Genomic DNA, 19,751 nt, shown 5'->3' with positions numbered 1-19,751 from the left:
AGAGAGAGAGAGAGAGAGAGAGAGAGAGAGAGAGAGAGAGAGAGTTTCTATGTGCTTGAAGTCTCTGCGACCTCACCCTCAGCCTGCTGTGGCTCTGTGAAAGCATTCAGACTTATTTGCAGGTGTGCAGCAGTCATTACTCATAGAAAATTGCCTTGAGTGAAGAAGGCTTAGTCTGCTCACTGAAAGAACAGTATTTAGTCACGCTGCTCTGAGCAGTGGCACTGTGGTGCTGCTGCACTGAATATACGTCTTGACTCTGGAGTGCTAGGGAGATATATCTGCATGTGTAGTGTAGCTTCACAAAGTATTTTATTACAATTAAGTTTCAGTTGCATACATGCTTTTGGAAGAAGAGAGCTTTTCAAGTGGTATTATCAAGGGAGTGTAAATTGTAAAGAGTAAGTGCCATACAAAAATAGCGTTGTTATCATTAGCTTTGGCTCACTTACTCCTCCCAGGGATCTCTGGGAAGTCATTATAATATTGATGAATCCGTATTTTCAGACTCTGAGCAAACATTAGCTAATTTTCTCACCAATTGAAGGACAGAGGTAGGAGGTTATTTTCAGCTGAGCATATACAACTGTAATGTAAACAGGGAGGCACCATGCAGGTGCTGTTGTATGGTATCAGTGCAAGCCCGCAGCTGCCCCTGCCCAGCACGGCACTGAGGCAGAAAGAGGTCATCCTCCCTCCTTTCCCAGTCCTCCAATCCAACCCTTTCCCGGGTATGAAAACCTAGAGGAAAATTAACCCACCTAAAGGCCTTAATAACTGAACTAACTGGCCCTAACTGGAGGGATGCTAGGTTTCCATTTCACAGCATCCCGGCTCTGGATCAGGAAGAAGTCAAGTAAGTATCAGCTGGCCAGAACCTAAAGTTCAGCTGTTAGTCCTCTGCATTTAAACTGCCTAAAAGAGAAGACCGGTGGATCTACATCTCTTTGCAATTCCACATATTATTATTGTAATAAGACTTTCATCATTATTACCTGTCCTTTCTTTGGCTGCCAGGAGCAAGCAGAAGCTGGTAATTCACCCCCATTGATATTAAGGTCAAAACACACAAGCAATGAAAAATAAGTTCTCTGAAATGCTGCATTTCAGTTCCTAATCATTCCTGAAATATAGTCTAAAACGAAAATATGAACATGCAGTTCTTAATTTTCCTTTTTTAAAAAAAACCAGAATCATAACCTCTAGAGATCAAAAACTCCTATTAGAGCATGTAGTAAGTAGCTCTAACTAGTCTAGTTTACTTTAGTGTACATTTTTTTAGACTGTCGTGTAACTGTTAGTTATCCCCTTACATACCCACATGCCCACAAACCAACTACTTTTTCTTTGAGCTCTCTTTTTCATTATCTTTGGCACTGTAACAGACGCAGAAAGAGAGATGTTGACTCAGTTTTCTGGTGCAGATGGAGATCTTTCCCAGCCTTCCCATCATGTGATCTCTGTGTCCCCTGGTCATGGGACAGTAAGTCCTTGTGTCTCCAAGTGATGGAGTGGCTGTGGTCTGTCTTCAGATGCATGTTACTGAATTCTGGGAGTGCAGCAGATGATAAAGCTCATGTGATAAAGTTGACAGCCCATGGCCTTCTGGGCAAGAGGTGGCTTCTCTTGAGAAATGATGGGATTGCGTGACTGTGGAGAGCAGTAGCCCACAACACTGAAGCCCTGACTGCCTTTGTTACAGTAGCAGTGTACTGAAGCAGAGCTAGGTGCAGCTCTGGGGGGATGCTCAGTCGGACCAGGTGTCGTGGCGAGTGGTTCCTGTGGCACGAGGTGCTGCCCACAGCCCCATAAATCTCTCACAGGAAATCCACTCTTGTGAAGGCAGTGGAAGTTTTTTTGGGGATGGGGAGAACATTAGCAGTCCCACAGTTTCTGAATAGGGGAGGCCATGTGGGAGCATGGCACTGCAGAGACTTCTCTCTATGAGAAGGAGAGCTTCTATTCCATGGAACTGCCAGCTGTTTTTTGGGCCCAAGGAGTCTTTCAGCACCCGCAGCAAAGCCTTCAGCAGAGAGCTCTGCTGCTTAATTGCACATTGTTTCCAGAATTGCTTCCTTCTCTTTGTTTCCAACCTGCCACTCCTAGTTTCATCACATTTTAATAATATTATGGAGAAAAACACTTAATTGGAAAATGTATGTTTACATTTATTAAAATACAGTTCACACGAAACACTTTCATTAGGCACCTTTTGCTTTAGTGCTTGTTATTTTGATTGCATCAGTGAGGCCCAAGACTAAAGTTGTTGGTGTTTCTAAATGATGGGAGGGGTATTTTCTGGGCATTAGATGTTACAGCTCCTAGCTGTCTGAATTGCCTGCCTTGTCTACTGAGTTTGGCTGAGAAATAAAATCATAAAAGGTTATAGAAAGTTTCAGATATTCAGTGGCTGCTGTAGAAGAGTTTTAGGTGTTTTCACTAGTCAGTGTTAAAAACTAGAAATATAAATGTAGCTTGCAGTAGAGTGTCAGTGTACTTCAAGAAAGACCAACGTGTTGGTTTCTTGCTTTATCATCTTAGTAGTGGGTAAACAAGTTCCAATTTCTTTCTCTCCTGCAATAACCATGACAAGATACTGGGGAAGGAAGCTTTTAAAATTAATTTTTTGTGTTTTAATGCAGTGGTCAGAAAAAAAATTATGTGGGGGTGTTTTTACTGAAATGTCACACTTAAAAGGTCTTTGACTAGTATAGCTTGTAGAGAATGGTTACCTCAAATCCCTCATTAGCTGAATCCAGAAGCAGCCAGATAAAACAGGACTTGATAATCCATGAGGGAGCTCATTTCAAATGAGTCGTGGTACATGCACACCGTGACCAGATCATGAAGATTCTGGCATTTCACCATTTTTATTTTTTTGTATTATTCATGATCACCACCAATTCTGGCATTTGTTTCAGTGATTGACAGTTCAGGCAAGTGTTTTGGATGTTACATTAAAAAAACCCCAAAGCATGGTGTTACAGTGCGGTGGAAGTGTGTTCACATCAAGAGGATGTCGATGAGGAACATCAAGAGGAACTTGGGTGTCGATGAGGAACATCAAGAGGAACTTGTGTGTTGGTGAGGGTGATGCACACAAGCATGTATGATTGCCACAGATACAAATAGCTTTTAACAAGGACAGGAAAGTAGAAAAAGGAAGAAAAAACAATGCAGCAGGTAGGAGGGAAGGAAGAAAGAAAGAGGAGAGAAATAGCAATATAAAGGAGAAAGCTGTGTCCACCAGATAATCCATACCTGGAGAAAAGCCTACAGCTCTTTTGCAGACAGAAGTTTCCATTTAAGTCCATGTGAGATGCTGGATACTTGCTACTTCTCCAAGTTAGACCCCGGCCAGACTGAGATGCATATATATGAAATAGGATCCCAAACTCTGGCCAAATATTTCTGCAAATCCTGGTGCTCAAGTGTTTCTATCCAGCATTACAAAGAGATGGGGCTTTCAGAGTTACCTCTCCCAATTTCTCCATAATTCAGAGTTTAAACCAGGCCTATAGTCAGGTCTCTTTTCACTGTTGCCACGTGCATAGCTGGTTGTTGTCAAACAGGTCTGGTCAGAAAAGGTTTAATATGCTTAAATTTGATGCAGTGTGGGGAATCTTAGACCTCTGAACTGCTCCTTTTGAAATTCCTTCTACAGTGGCTTACTATTTTGGGCAGGTGGAGTGGTAGGATAATAGATGCACTGTTGTTTGTTGGCCTAGTTGCAGAAGTACATAGCATATATTTATAGACTTGATAAGGTTTTTTCCAACAGAATCAACCATCTCATAAACTGCAGTTGGCTGCTGGTGCATGCTTGGCATGGGCTTAACCAGTCAAAGGCACCATCAACATCCAATGGGAATCATTGATTTCCTAGTTCTGCAGCCTCTGTCTCTGAGCTGTAGGACATCCCTGATCAAGATCTCCTCCCCAAAAGGGCTGTGGAGCTGGTGGGCTGTGAGGGGGCCTACCTCAGGCCCTGCTTGGAGGGCACCTCCGAGGGTAGCAGCACTAGCAGGGAAGTGGCAGGGCTGCTGGGTGATGTACTGTCAGAGTCCAACCTCTTCTGTGAGACAGGCCATGCAACTTCATCCCAAGGTTCACACTTAATATTATGAACAGATGTGTTGGGACACTGGAGTGCAGTGTGCATCTCCAGCTGCTTCTATTCCTTAGTGTTAAAAAGTATTTTTAAAGTAATTTTAAAGATACAAAACCATGCTGGGTGTGACAGCATTACTCGTTTCCAAAGGTAAGAGGTGGTTTCACAAGCCTTGTGTGATGTTCCTTTCAAGTGAGTCCACGATCCTGGAGAGGGAAGGGTCTCCAGGCAGCTGGTATACTACACGCCTCCTGAATGGCTCAGAGATGGGGTATTCAGGTGTTTTTCTGCCCTTTTGCCCCTACCAAATAAGAGTTATAGAATCCAAGTGGCATCCTGCCCCCATGCCTGAGAAGAGCTCCAGAGGACATGAGGCCCTTGGGAGCAGAGCAGGGGATATCTGTTGTCAGCATAAGCCACCCTCTTACGGTTGCAGACCTCATTGGTTACACACAGCAGTTAAAAATGTGCCAAATTTTAAAGAAGTATTAGTCAGAATTTCCTGCCCTCTTTGTGGTGTGCTGAGGGTGTGGGTTCAGCCCTGTGGGTTGTGAATCACATGAGCCCACATCAAGTGTTTGAGCCTATAGATGCAGCACCACACACACGTGAGTGCTGGACTGCTGCCATATGCAAAGATAAGTCAGTATTTAGGTGTTTTATCACATTGGGACCTCAAAGCCCAACACTTGCAAGGTCAGGGAGGAGTAGGCACCTGTTGTTGGTCTGTTTTGGCTATGGCAGCTCCTTGTAAGATGGTTAGATAGGATTCCTAACTGGATGTGTTTTTTAAAGTGGGGAAAAGGGGACACAGTGCAGAAAAGGAGACACAGTGCAGGAACTGGAGGAGGAGGAGAGATGATCCTCTCCCTGAGGGAGTGCAGAAGGTGAACTCAGCTGCAGAGTGGAAGACCAGATGTGAGAAGGGAAGAAACTGGACTGGTAGCAGGACTGCTCAGGGAAGGCAGGTTCACGCTGGCTGCTCTTATGGCTACAACTCTGTCCATACTCACAGCCTTCCCCTGGAACTCAGCGTGTCTTCAGCTATTTCACACTGGTAAGTGTATGCTTTCTCGGGCAGAGGTGAGGATGAAACTCCCGTGATCATTTAGGAAATCATGTGTCAGAACTAAAAGCTTCCCTTGAGCCATCCTCTGGTTGGAAAGGACCTTTAGATTTGGATTACAGGCTCTAGGTACCACAAAGGGATGGTGGGGAACAGTTTGCCAGACACCAAAGCTGTTTTGCCTCTTACACCTCTCTGAGTGTCTGGATAAATGTAAAGCTTGATTCCCACTGAGGTCTCGTGTTAAGAAACGCTGAGCTCAGAGAAACCATTAACACTCGTGTGACAAGGACAGGCCTGAAGTCTGGTGGCCAATGTACTGATTTTGGAGAAACTGAACAGCACCTTTGCAATTCCAGCTTTATCCCTCTCCCCTGTGGCAAGCGCTGCCCGCTGTGCACATGTGTGAGGGCACATAGGTTGATCTCACGCTTTCCCCTCTCTCTCCCTCTGTCTCCCTCTGTTGTCCCCTCTTTTTCTGCAGGTCAGCGTGGAAGTCTTGGTAGAATACCCTTTTTTTGTATTTGGACAAGGCTGGTCATCCTGCTGCCCTGAGAGAACCAGCCAGCTCTTTGATTTGCCATGCTCCAAACTCTCGGTGGGGGACGTCTGCATATCGCTCACGCTCAAGAACCTGAAGAATGGCTCTATTAAAAAGGGCCAGCCCATGGACTCAGCTAGTATCTTGCTGAAGCATTCAAAGAATGACAGTCTAGCTGGAAGTAGACACAGGTATGCGGAGCAGGAAAACGGGATTAATCAGGGAAGCGCACAGATGTTAGCTGAGAATGGTGAACTGAAGTTTCCGGACAAAATAGGATTGCCTGCAGCACCTTTGCTCACCAAAACAGAACCCAGCAAGCCCCCGGCAACGAGGAAGAGGAGGTGGTCAGCCCCCGAAACACGAAAACTAGAGAAATCAGAAGAGGAGCCACCTTTGACTCTTCCCAAGCCTTCTTTTATTCCTCAGGAGGTTAAGATTTGCATTGAAGGTCGATCCAACGTAGGGAAGTAAAAGTTGTTTGGGGAAAGGAAATTAGGCTATCCCTTGTCATTTTTATCCAGATTACTGTACTGTAGACTAAATAACCCAGTATTTACATGTTATCATCTTATTTTAGGTTTATGTTATAACCTTGTTGTTATAGTTGCAGCTGGTATTATGCAGGAGACTGGTGCATATGTTTTTCCACAAGTGTTTGTCAGTGACTAGGTTTATCGAAAGCTACAGAAGGGGCAGTATCTGCTTCACACATCCTTAGTAGAAATGAATGTGTTGTCATGGCTCCTGTTTTCTAACACCTCGTGTAGGACAGGGTCCAGCTGTGATTTTGTTTTCTTTTTGTCGCTGTTTTTTTGTGTTTCGTTTTTTTTTGTTTGTTTGTTTTGTTGTTTTGGTTCCTGTTCTAGTCTTTTTGGGGGGGGTGGGAGGTGAGGAGAAGGGAACTGTAGCAGAGGTGTATGTCACACGTGGGGTGCATGCGTGCGTGTGTGTATGTGTGGGTGTGGGTGCATGCTAACCTCGAGGCGAGACAGCCGCTCTATGGAGGGTTGGTGAAGAGGTTTCCTCACCCCAGGTGGTGAACACAACCCATGGGTGTTACTGAAAAGGATTGGACAGTCTCTGATGTTTTCAACAACAAGCCAACTCTTACTCAAGGCTCTACTATATATATATATATATATATATTTGTGTGTGTGTATATGTATATATATATTTTTCCCCCCATGGGGTCTGACTGCACTGATTTTTATTCCTGAAGCAACTGCCACACCACATTTCCTTTCTGCTTGCTAGTGCAGTTCCATTGCCCAGAGTCAGCAGACGGGGAGGCTGTACGGACTCTTGCACCGGTCGCCCTGCAAGTTTTTCCTTCATGGTGGTGGGGGTGGTGGGTGGGTGCGTGCGTGTGTCGTGGGTGTGCGTGGGTGTGCACGAGGAGGCCTCTGGCTCTGTGGATGTGCCTGGCTCAGGCTCACTCCTGTTTCTGTGCAGTGTTAGACAAATCGACCGGGTTACGCCATTGACATTTGCTTCCACAAGGTAGACGCATACTGCCCCTTTGAGATCACAGGCATCCATCATTTGCAGTTAGGTTGCGAATCTTTGTCTTTAACTCTAGTACTGGTTTTAGTTCATGGTTATGGACGACTGGTGCCACTTTTTTCAAATTGCGGTGTGACACAGGAATCCGCTGTTGAAGATGAACCTAGAATGTCTTTAAGCACTTAAAATGCTGTTCACACTTTATTGCTGAGCATCCTGGTCTAACACTCAGTATGTACTGTATATCACTTTAATCTGCTCGGAAAGCAACGACAACAAACAAACAAATCTCTTCAACACTGTAACTACATGCAACTATGTAAAGTTTTCTCACAGGCAAGATGCTGAAAGTTTTAATGTGGTTTCAAAGGGATGAATGTGAATTATTGAATTAGTATGTGACAGTCATTGTCCACAAAGGACTACTTAATAGGAGGCACTTTTTAAACTTTAATGCTTGAGAAAGAGTTAAAGGCATATGCGAGCTGACATAATAAAAAAAAAATAAGAGAAAGGAAAAAGGAAAGAGGAAAAAAAATCATTGTCCAGTGTTTTTGAAAAAGATGGACTTTAAAGAATCTTGCAATTTGCACATCTTGAGTTTATCATTTGTGTGGTATTCCTGCAGTTTTTACCTAATAATGTTGTGGGGAGGGGGGGGTCTGAAAGAGCATAAACAAATGTAGCAATTACTCACTAACCTGCCTACGCTCTAGGCCATTTCATAGGGTTATGTTCCTTTCAGAGTTCATTTTTGATCTTTCTACCGTATCTGCCACACAGAACCAGGTCCTACCGGGACACCTCTGAGAATTTTTCTTCAGACTTGCTGAGAGAGTTTTCCACAAAAAAACATTTCTATAAGTAAGCAAGGTGTTTGTTTGTTTTGAAAACAAACCTATTGTTATTTTATTATTATTTGTTATTTTAATTGCATCATTTTCCATTGGAAAGGCGACATTTCAAGAGTTTGGTACAAACCAAGTAGGAGGGGGGGATTCATGCTGTTCAGTCTTTTCTTTCCCCAGGTAGGGCCGGATCCTTTGAGGTGCTGTGCACCCAACCTCCTGCACGAACCTCGGGGAGGTGCAAGTATGAAGTACATTGGGGCTGAGCGCTAAAGCCTGTTGCTGCCTCTAGAAAGATCCCGTTGATTTCACTGGGATTGCGCTTGGGCCCTCCGTGAGCAAGCATTTGTGTCGTCGTTTTTGGTTGGCGAGTTCGCATCCTTCAGGTAGTTTTGAAGAAGCTGTACTCATAGGGAGAAAAGGAAATAAAAGTGCAGTAACCTAAACTGAAAAAAAATTATTTAAAATCTTGTTTTCCCTCTCCCCTAAAATACAGTGCTTTTCTTTAAGAGAAGAAATGTTAACCCCAAACCCCAGCTTTGACTCTTGTTACTTGTTACTTGAAATTTAGCTCACACCAGACCTAATTGTTTTTATACCATATTCTGGGGTGCACCAAAAAGTTGAAATACTTTTAAAATAGCTTGAAATGTTTTTTGAATTTCCTTGAATTTTATTAACCTCTCGGCAGGCTACCAAATAGCTGAGTGGGTTTCTTCTCACAATCACACAGCTTAGTTTAGTGCTTATTTGTTAATGTTTCTGCTCAGAGAAGTTGCTTAATCTTCCATATACTCTGCTCAGGGCACTTGCAATTTATTGTTTCGTTTTGTTTCCTGTTTTGTTTTTAAGCTTTGGTGGTAAAGGAAGAAAAAGAATTACAGATTTTAGTTCACAGTTGTACCACTATTTCTGTACTTCACGTGTACTTGGAAAAAAAGAAATCTCAAGAAAACCATACGCATACACATTTGTGTTTAATAAGGAAGCAGGGGCTATTAAACTGACTGGATCTATTCAACTAACACTAAAAAAAAAAATAATAAATACATTTGGAGCAATAGGAATGTATTAGTTCTGTGCTTGTATTTCAGACTGAGGAATTCTGAAATAACTGGTTCTTTCCAAACAATTGTCCCTTTCCATGCTTTGGCTTTTTAGGATGTGCAATACTTTACGTGCCAACTTAGACTCACCCGTGTGGTGTTAGCTAGATCTCATATCAACTTCTGATTTCCCCTGTTTTTCTTCTCTTTTGAATTCTTTTTCTACCTTTTTTTTTTCCTATTAATAACTCCTGTCCTCCCCCCTCAAAAAAAACCCCTAAACATACTAAGGGTAAAAGATCCCTTGCCCCAAGAAACACAAACCCTTTCTGTGTTTGATGTTTAAAAAGATCCAGGAAGAAAAAAAAAGTAAAAAAAAAAGATGTATTCATGTCTACATGACATCCAGGCAGAGAGTAGCACTAAACCATATGGCCGAGTGCCGCCCTCCGCCTGGACAACACGCAGAAAAGAGCTGGCTCCCACCAGGGAGAGAAAAGTCCTCCTGGGGCCCAAGTTCTTTGCAAGGCGGGGCTTTGCCTCTCCCTCCGGCACTGAGCATCCTTTGCACCAAGTCTGCAGGCCCAGGAAGTGCCATCGATCCTTGGGGCAACTGCAAAATACCACCGGCAAGCAAAGGAATGCTGAGGGGAAGCCGAAGGAGGAAGCTCAGCCTCTGCTTCTGCGTGGCAGCCACTTTGCAATAGTAACTAACAGTAGTTTTCTTTTTGTCTGTTTTTTCTATCTTTTTGTAGCAGGCCTGTTTAGTTTACAACAAAACGCATACAATCACCAAGAAATTAGTCAGGGCAAAGAAAAATAAAACAAGAACCTCTTTATAGGGATTTCTAAAAAAATTATCTATCTGTCTTATCTATCTATCTAATCTATCTATCTATATATCTATATATATAAAGTGACTGTTCCTTATAGCGTTTAACTTAGGCATTGTTTCAGTTTGTCTGGGCCACATCATGGGGAATTTGAGTTTGATGTCACTTACCTCAAGTCCTCTGGTCAAGACCCGAATTGGAGTCGCTGTTGACCTGTTTTACCATTTTGTATGTTGCCCTCAGGCTTGCTTTCCCTCGAAGACACAGACGTTGGGAGGAGGGGAGGGACACATGTTCCTTTTTTCATTCCTTTAATTCCTTCGTCCCACTGTCGCTTCGTTCAACCTGTCGTTCCTGTCATTTTCTCGGCATGGGGAAGTGACATCACTACTCTTGTTTCCCTTCAATCAAGGAACATTTAGAAACTTTTCACACCTTTTACTCAGGGATGGGGCTGGCGTATGTGTGGTACACTGATGTGACCAGAAGCAGCACTTTTACTGCTCCGGAGTAGGGATGTACAATGTTACAGACAAGTTTGGATTTCCTTCATCTCATGGTTTAAACTTTGTAGATTTCACTTAGATTGCAATACAAAAGCAGCAGGCTCAGCACGAACTGTAGCTGTTGGTTATCATGAAAATACACTCTCTCTAGAGATTTATATCACTTTACAGTGTGTTGCCAGTAGTAAAAAGGAAATGCTGAAATTCTCTTAATTCTTGCAACTGCTAAAAAAAAGGAAAAAAAAGCCTGTATCGTCAATATTTTTAAACACTAATAGTGTTATTTCAAAGAAGGGGGCTCTTGGCGCAATGCTCTGCGTGACCTGGGACCCAGTTCTGCAAACACTTATACATGTGCCCGTGGGAGGTCTGGGCTGGCCAGTGAAGGCTGCTCAGGACTTGCTGTAAAGCAGATGTATAAATCTTTGTGAAATTGAAGTGTGATTCAGTCAGGGCCAGATCCTGACCTTAATCAGGCAGCTGGAAAAATCTCGGGGTTCACCAGGGCGGAAGCCGCGGGCGGGTGGAGGGGATTTGGCCTGTTGAAACACTTCTGCTGTCCCAGAAACTCTACAAATGGCAAAATGGGGCATGCACTTGTACAAACAGTTTCCATTTCTTCCCTCCCCATCATCACAGGTAGCAGCAGAGTCCACTAGGGGCTCTGGCCAGTGCTGATGTGAAAAGCAAGGGGAATGCACCACCGGAGTGGAGGCAGTAATTTGCTTTCCTCTGGTTTGTTCAACCCTCCCGCTCCCCCAAATCCTGTAATACAAAGCAAAATGAGAATTTATTGATGCAGATATGCATACATGCACACACACCCCCAGGCAGAAGTGTTTCTCTGCACACAAATAGAGTATGTGTGCATTTTTTTTATGTGTATGCCTACATGTCCACTTGATTCCCTGTCCTGAGGACAGCCTTGCTTTGTGTCCATAGGGAAATTCCAAACACGTTGCACACCTCTACTCCAGAGTTCAATTTCTTTTACATAGACGACCTCGCTTCAGATGTGTTACCTTTACTGATAGGATCTTTTCTTGTAGCACTATACCTTGTGGGAATATTTTTTGATGTAAACCTAATTTGAGAAGCTTATTAAAAATAGAAACTTTTTTTGAAGCACTCACATTGAGGAGTACAGGTAATGTTTTAAAAAATTGCACAAAAGAAAAATGAATGTTGGAGTGATTCATTCAGTGTTTGAAAAAGAGATGGCTCTGTTTGAACAGTGAGTTTCATACCTTGTTTGTAAAAAAAAAAAGTTTTTAAATACAAAAGCAGAGAAAGGTTGAAAGTTACATGTTTTTTGTATATAGCAAATGTCATGTCTAGATGATCTGATTTGTATTGGCTCTGGCCAGGAAGAATTATTACTTCAAAGGCTCTTAAAGAACAACTGTGCTTGATTTTCTGTTCGTATTACATGGGTCCCATTTCTGGGGAATGGAGTCAATGCTTCACACTGTTTATTCCTGTGCTGAAAATACACCTTGGAGCAGCAATTCTTGAGTGCAGCTACCAGGCACTTCAAAGGGTGGCTACTGTGCAAAACTAGAGTCTCAATCTCCAGTTGTATTTTGGCTTTAAGTCTCTTCCACCTGTGCCAAGGGAGCCCTTGGCAGCCCAGAGGTCAAGGCTGGTTTTGAGGGAGGCCTTGGCTGTGCCCGTGGCAGGCATGGCCAGGCCAACCCTTGGGTGGAGAACTGTTGCTGGCTGAGCACGAGCTGTGTAGTTTCCACCTGGAGCCTTTTGGTCCCATTTTTTTCCTCTTTCTGGGGATGCTGTTCCATGTTTTTTTCAGCACTTCCTGTTCCAGATGAAATCCAAAGAGTATAACCCTGAACAAGAAGTGCTTGTAACAAGGGATCCTAGCCCAGCGCTAGCAGCAGAGTGGTACCTGAGGCGACCTGGCCTTCCAGCCCCTGTCACTGCCCCTCTCCCCCACCACTGCTGTCAGAGCCACTGGGAGCAGTTGGTCACACAGAGCATGTTTCCAGTGATGGTCTTGACTGATGGCAAGACTGATGTTTTTCAGAAGCCAAAAGGAAAGGATCCTGAAGCAGTTTCTGAGGAGGGGGTCCTTTTCCTGTCCAAAGAATGAGCTGGGTATCTGGGAGCCGGTGGCAGGGCGGAGTGGGCAAAGTTTCAGGCTGCTCCCGTCCCCCTCCCCGGAGGTAACCCAAGCTTCAGCTCCCGCAGGCACAAGGGGGAGAAATGCTCGCCCTGTACAAGTGACTGCTGGGTGCTCAGAAACCAGGCCCAGCTATGTTACAGTGAAGTGCATTCAGCCAACAGGTAATATTTATACAATAACAGTCTCTAAGGTTTCTGTAGTTTTTTTCTTGTTGTTAGATGAAAGGACTCAAGTCTTCCACTGAGGATTTTATGGAGGCTTCATCCAAGGTTGTTAATTTTCTGTTAGTTTCTATTTTGAGCAGTTAAAGCTCCTGTGCCCTTTCCCTTGACCACGCAGTAGGTATGCATTGGAAGTGTTGTTTGCAGCGAGTGCAAGTCACTCGTTGAAGCTGTCGTTGATGTACTGTGGGATTGCTGATGGGCAGAAACTTCAGGGCCCAGATCGTCAGCCAGGGTGGAGCTGGGTTGGGACCACCAGCTTCTTTGGGCAGCACTGCTTCTGCCCCTTCCCACCTGCTGGTGAGGGGATTCCACCCTGGCATTTGCTTTAAAAATCCAGGACCCAGGTACTCTCCTTTGAGCACGCTCTGCAGAATTCTTGTCCCAGTCCATCGGGTTTGGATCTGGGCAGCTGAGGGAAAAACGGGCCAGGGGCGGCTGTGAGTGGCTCAGTCTGTGTCTTCAGCCTGGCCACTGGGCTGGATGCTTCGCAAAATTACTAATCTGTTAAGGCATAGATACAATTCTTCACGACAGTCAGCTAATGTTGAAACTCACTAATGTATGTATTTGCTCCTTTTTTTTTTTTTTTTTAATATATTAACTTGTTGAACACTGTTCTTTTCACAGTGTTACAAAAGTGGGGGAGGGGGAATTTCCCAACCTTTTTCAGTTCGGGTGAGCTACTGAAAATCATTTTGTACTAGCTATGTCACCGCTCCCGGCAGCAGCTGGTGGTGGCACTTGGCCGTGCCGGAGTCAGGTCCAGCCATTCTACAGCAGTAGTTTTTAAAGTAATTTTTTTTTTTAATTGTCTGGTATTACTAATGAGGGTTGTTGCAAATCACACTTCCAGTGTAGTTCCTAACGTAGGCCCAGTAAAAGGGATATTGCAGCTTTGTGTTGGGGAGAAATTGAGCTGACATGGCCAGTACAAAGGAGAAATAGGGAGGGAATAACGTTTTGCACCTTATTGAAAAGAGGAGAAGATTTTAAGTGCATACAGACATAGATAAGAGCTTTTATTGTGACAGGAGAACTTTTTTCCATATGCGTGCATACTCTCTGTAATTCCAGTGTAAAATATTGTACTTGCACTAGCTTTTTTAAAACAAATATTAAAAAAAATGGAAGAATTCATATTCTATTTTCTAATGGTGGTGTGTCTATTTGTAGGATACACTCGCGTCTGTTTATTGAATTTTATGGTCCCTTTCTTTGATGGTGCTTGCAGGTTTTCTAGGTAGAAATTATTTCATTATTATAATAAAACAATGTTTGATTCAAAATTTGAACAAAATTGTTTTAAAGAAATTGTCTGTATACCAGTACAAGTTTATTGTTTCAGTATACTCGTACTAATAAAATAACAGTGCCAATTGCAAATGTGTGTTTTGTCTTTATGAGTTATGACTAAATGGGAGAGAGCTTTCCTAGGGACATAATTTGCCCACTTTAATTTCCCCCAGGGACCCCTGGTGGCCTAGTGGTTAGCATGCAGGACTCTCACCGCTGCGACCCAGGTTCGATTCCCAGTCCCCCGGGCAGATGGAGCCTGTTAGCCCTGTGAGGCCATCCATCTATGAGAAGGTCACTCTAAACAAACCTGCGTCCTGAGGACCTCACTGCCATTGTCCAAGCTTGCTTGGCCCCGGCAGATGAGCCTTAGGATTAAAGGGTGGGCTCAGTTCAGCGCATGCTGTGTCTCACCTAAAAAAAATCCATTGCGCAGGCTTGAAAGGTAAAAGACCTTTCCCAAAATCTTCGTTCGTGAAGACTGGCCATTATTAATTTCCCCCCCTCACCCTGTGCCCTGGCAATGCATTTGAGAGTGTTTATTCACAACAATGCCAAAACATGCAGGTACCCACCCATCCATGGCCATAAAACCCTCTGCAGACCATCAGAGTGAAGCTCTTTATTGCATAACAAAAACTTTCCATTTACAACTTCTGAACGGTTTGAATGATTGCGCAGTGCACGCGTGGGTGTCGCAGCAGAGGGGTGGGAGGCAGTGCTCTTGTTGCCATCCCAGCAGGGCCAAGCAGGGCAGGGGAACACTGAATGCTTATCAGCTCTTTTTGGGAGATTACACAGAAGCATTTCACAGTTACTGCAGGCAACGCCAAGGACTTTTGGACTCTGATTTACTTATTTATGTATGAAAACTTCAACCAGTAAACATTGTGTCAAAGAAATGCTGGAGAGGGCTCGCTTAAACATCTGGGTGACCACGAGTGAAGCGAAGGCTGCAGGGGGGTAGTCCATGCTCTGTTTAGGGGTATGGAGCTGTACCAGCATCTAGTGGAGACATGCTTTGATCCCTCTGTCCCCATCACATCAGCTCCCATTCCACGGGGAAGGGCCAGCCCTCTCCCACCTGCTGGATCTGGCTGCTGGGGAAGGCAAACTGCTGTTTTGGGGCCTTGACTTTTTTTTTTACTTTTTGCCCGCTTCCTTCTCTTCATCACAAGACCAAACCTGGCACTGGTTGCAAAAGCACTCCTGTCTCCAACAAAGAATTTTTGGTATAAAACTGGTATTAGCAACTAAACAGTACCATCCCCCAGGTGATGGATAGGCACTGTACATACACTGGCAGCAAGCTGTGGCAGCAAGCTGTAGCAGCAAGTCTGTCAAGTGAGTGGAGTTCAATAGGTATAAAGTAGGAGTGCTTGGTTCAGAAAAGGTTTCAAACTCTCATTGTGTCCTTGACAGAGAACTGCCAGCCCCTGTCCTGACACAGTGGGGCTTGGCTAATAGCTGCTGTTTCTTCTTTATCCCCATTCTTTCTAGCCTCACTATTGACTAGCTGAAAGAAAGATACAGGCACATTTTGTATGAGAAAAGCTCCCCCAAATGCAAACAGAGGCATCTTCTGACCCTGCTTACGACACTCCATATTTACAGGGTGTTCCCATCCTACATTCAAACCCCACCATGCCCTAAGGGAGAAGAAGGCTGCACCAAGCCACAATCAAAGCCCCTGTCTCATGGTCGATGGGGGCTGGCTGTTCCAATGAGCAGATGGGCATGTGTTTCTTTCACAGAATGGAGACCTGTGTGGCTTGTTTTGCACCTGTCAGGATGCTGGCTCAAGGCCCACTTCTCTAACAGCTGGCCCCACACCTACAAGGAGGGCTACATGTACACTCCTCACAGCCATTACACAGTCACTCAGGTGTGAGCAAGGCTGCTGCTGTGCCAAGCCCTTCCTCCCAAGCCCTTCCTCCCCAAGGGGAGTTGTGGTAAGCCAGGTTGTGTTCCCAGGAGACTACCCTGCGAAAGATGCTGCAGCAAGGCAGCTCTAGAGTAGGACTGGGAGCAGCAGAGGTGTTATAGGTCTCTTCATATTTCAAGATGCCAGAGAGGGACATACTCAGCAGGCATTGCTTTAATGATCTAATGTTGCCTTTTTCAGCATCCCTGCTTGTAGGTCTTTGGTGTGTTAAACTAAATCATTGTGGAGCCAGTGGGCCATACCCCAACACTGCTCTTGGGTGCTCAACCATTGCCTGGCTCGGGGAAGCAGGTATGACCTTGGCCAACAGGACAGGCTATCACACTCACAGCATTCCTCTAGACAGGATGGGTTTGGGGCGGTGGGGTTAGAGAGGACTTGGTTATGCAGAATCACTCAACATTAAGCATTATTAAGTGCTTACAAATTTCATTTCCCACAGAAGGACACCAAGTAACAAAGAACCCGGTTAGATGGGCAGGTGAGGTAGATCCACAAATGGCACAGGGCATTTGTCAGTGATCGTGGTCTTGGCTCGGACCATCCTGCCAGGCATAGTGTGCCCCCAGCTCCCTCTGCCTCAGTTCCCTGTGGGAGCGGCAGTGGGCTTGAGCAGGGTACAGGACCTAGGTCTAAGTGAAGATAAGGGCAACTACTGCAGCACAGAACTGGGTGTTAAAGGAGGACACATTTTTACTTTTTTTTCCCATTTTCCAGCCTGAGAGCTGGACATGTGCAGAGTCAATGGTGAGCGCTGACATAGTCAAGGGTTATTCCTGAACAAAACTCATACAATTGGGCAACATGCAGACATGCCACCAGCTCAGCCATTCTGCAGCCCTTTTCTCTCTCCTGCTCACTGTGGAGAGAGAAGAAAATGAAAGAAAATGTGCTGCTTATCAAAAGGATGGTAAGAGCTGCTATTCAGAAAACCAAATACCCCAAGTCAAAACTTTATCAGTCACTATTCATGGCATCAATGTTGTTCATAGCCTGAAGAATTTGGGGGACAACTTAAAATTAGCCTATCCCTCTCCTTTCCTATTAGTCACTGATCAGAGGTATGTGCAGGAAGGGAAGGAAAGCAGGTGTAAGAGTGGCCCCAGGGCAGGGGCTCCACATCTACCACACCCATGGAGAGGCAGCCTCCCCTTGCCCCCAGCACCTGCCCTTTGGAAAAGAAACTGTTCTGAAGACATGTCATGAACCTGCTCAGTTTGGCGTGCATATGATCTTTTAAAAAAATGTTTACAAATATATATATATATTTATATGCATATGTATTTCTTAAATCCACTTAGAAATGTAGCTAAAAAAAGTAGAAAAGCGCTAGTGAGAGTGGGCATGAGACCAGCAGACTGCTGCACTTCCCACATATGAAGGCACGAGTGTGGAGACCCACCTGTGGTCAGGCCTGTACCGTGATGGTCTAACCCCACTCCTGAAGGAGGTGTCTGCTGTCTTTTGTACCCTCTACCCATTACATCACATCAATAAAGGAAGAGTGATGTCTTACAGCCATACTGATACAGAGAGGTCATACTGCCTGTACTCTGGGCTTAGTGCAGGTAAGAGCAGTGTGTGGCTCATGGCGGCGTTTATGGTAAAGAGGCCAGGCATCTTCTTAACATGATGCTTCCAGGTTGGAGGGAAGAGTGTTCAGGGCCTGTATTCATAAGGCCTGCTTCTCTTCTGCATTCACATTTCTTTATGATACGTGAGCAGGACAAACAGTCCTTAAAGCCAGCACAAGCAGAACCTGTGCTCACATCAAGGCCCTTATCCACCTCCAGAGCAGAGGAAGGGGTCATCCCACAACTAAGAAGTATGTTCTACATGTTAAATGGAAGACATTTAAAATACCAGGCAATTTAGAAGATATTCTGTGCTTTATCTAATGCCCAGAACACAGTTCCAAATCACCAGCTTGTGGCCTAGATTTGCTCCTTGGCATGGTCAATTGTACCAATCCTTGTCTATGGCTTTTTGAGCAGTCCAGCGTATAAGTTTAATTCTAGAGTTTCTCTTTGCTATTCCTTTTTCTACAGATCACTTTTTTGCTTTTCAAAAGAAGCCTGCCACTTTCCACAGATGTCTATAGGAGGGGAAAGTAAGACTCTGAAGTAACATCAGCCATATTATGATCTCAGCAGCAGTTTAAGGTAAGTGGCCAAGCATTATTAATTCATTGGTGCTCACTTTTACATCATTTACCATAACGAGATACTGTAGTATTCATGTGGATGCAACATGTATTTCCAAAGAAATTTCATTGTGATTTATCAATTAATTAGCAGGCCATTACACTTGACTGAAGTGTTACCTAGAGTCTTAAACATTCATTACTGCCTTTGGGGCAAATGCTTTAACTCCATTTCAGCCTGCTAGTGTCCTGCAATCAATCAGGCTGTTCTGCCAAAAGCTCTTTTGCTTTCCATGGTGTCAAGGACTGCAAAGGAGTGGTACCAAATGACCAAGAGTCAATTTGATCTCTCTGGCCTCTTTCACCTGGCCACAGGCAATGCACAGCACAGCATTTGTACATCTTTGCTAAATGTATGTGAACAGGCAAGGAAACAAGGAGGGCTGCAAGAAAAGCCCCCTTGGTGGGTTACAGTTGCCGAGTTTTAATGTCTTAAAAATCTGTCCACAGAGAGCAGGTAAAAGCAGAAATCCAGGTAATTCAGTAACTGCACTCACAAAAAAGCAGGCAAGCTCTGAAGAGTGTTCTCCTGAATGATCTCCACAGATGGGGACAGGGGGCCAGCACGGGTTTGCTACATTCAGTGCCAGCTTCTCTGAAGAGGCAAGTCCATTGAACAGGGAGATTTAAGTAAGAATAGCAATGCTAGCCCTGTGAACTGAGAATGAAAAAAGATCTGGCATTTTTACCATCACATTAAGAAGCCACCAGTAGCCAGGCCTCATCCACCTCTGACACTCCGCAGGCTGGCACCTGTGCTACTAACACCCACTCTTTGGGCAGAGCAAAGATTAACAGAATGTGATTTTTTATTTCTCCATGCAATTCCTTGCATCTTTTTCTCTCTTAGCCTGCAGTTTTTAGAGGGTGCACTGCCAGAAGTGGTGGTAGCTGACAGGTCAGTCTTAAAAAAGGGAATGTGTGAATGTCTGTGAGCATTAACAGCCACGTTTGTACAAGCCAATTCCTTGTTAATTGAGGTTTCATCAGCTATTTATCAGAGGGGGAAAAACAGGTAAAGAAATGTTGATTAAAAAATAAGATAGGCACAACAATAAAAGATGAGGCTATTGCATTTTAAACCAATGGCACTGTGTTAATAGCATGCCCTTCCCCTTCCAAATCCCAGCCATAGCCTCTCCAATGGCTATGACACTGTCATTCTGAGAGAGAGAAAAGTTTGCCACTAACACAACATGGAGGAGAAAGCAAAGGAAAACAGCAGCCCTTCCTGCTCCTTTCCCTCACCCCTCTCTGCAGCCCCGTAGTCCTAGGCTAAGAGAAGACCTGGCTGTGCTGCTGGGTGACCCGGATAAACGTTGTTCTCCTGCTCAGTTCCTTGAGTTTGGCAGCTCCCACGTAGGTGCAGGTGGAACGCAGCCCCCCGAGGATGTCCAGGATGGTGTTTTCCACATCCCCTCTGTATGGTACCTCCACAGTTCTGCCCTCCGAAGCCCTGGAGAAGAGATCGGTTACTGCATTTATATCT

The 19,751-nt window shown here is 44.5% G+C and overlaps 2 protein-coding genes across 8 annotated transcripts in view; one reads left to right on the top strand and one right to left on the bottom strand.

The window, feature by feature from the left end:
- ATXN1 (ataxin 1) overlaps positions 1-14,204 on the top strand; it is a 196,550-nt gene extending 182,346 nt beyond the window's left edge. For all 4 annotated transcript variants that reach the window (XM_027676093.1, XM_027676092.1, XM_027676095.1 and 1 more), the window contains one exon: positions 5,662-14,204. In XM_027676093.1, the coding sequence (XP_027531894.1) occupies positions 5,662-6,192 (531 nt within the window). In that variant the 3' untranslated portion in view covers positions 6,193-14,204. The remainder of the gene's footprint in view (positions 1-5,661) is intronic.
- A 519-nt stretch (positions 14,205-14,723) lies between these two features.
- Positions 14,724-19,751, bottom strand: part of GMPR (guanosine monophosphate reductase) — a 44,474-nt gene continuing 39,446 nt past the window's right edge. For 2 of the 4 annotated variants that reach the window (XM_027676099.1, XM_027676097.1), the window contains exon 9: positions 14,724-19,718. In XM_027676099.1, coding sequence (XP_027531900.1) covers positions 19,538-19,718 — 181 coding nt within the window. In that variant the 3' untranslated portion in view covers positions 14,724-19,537. The remainder of the gene's footprint in view (positions 19,719-19,751) is intronic. The other 2 variants (XM_027676100.1, XR_003533077.1) reach the window with 2 other exon arrangements.

This window comes from Neopelma chrysocephalum, unplaced genomic scaffold (genome assembly GCF_003984885.1).
Source record: "Neopelma chrysocephalum unplaced genomic scaffold, ASM398488v2 Primary Assembly neopelma1_26, whole genome shotgun sequence".
Taxonomy (NCBI): domain Eukaryota; kingdom Metazoa; phylum Chordata; class Aves; order Passeriformes; family Pipridae; genus Neopelma; species Neopelma chrysocephalum.
The sequence above is the reverse complement of the archived record's forward strand: the minus strand, read 5'-3'. Positions and strand labels throughout refer to the sequence as shown.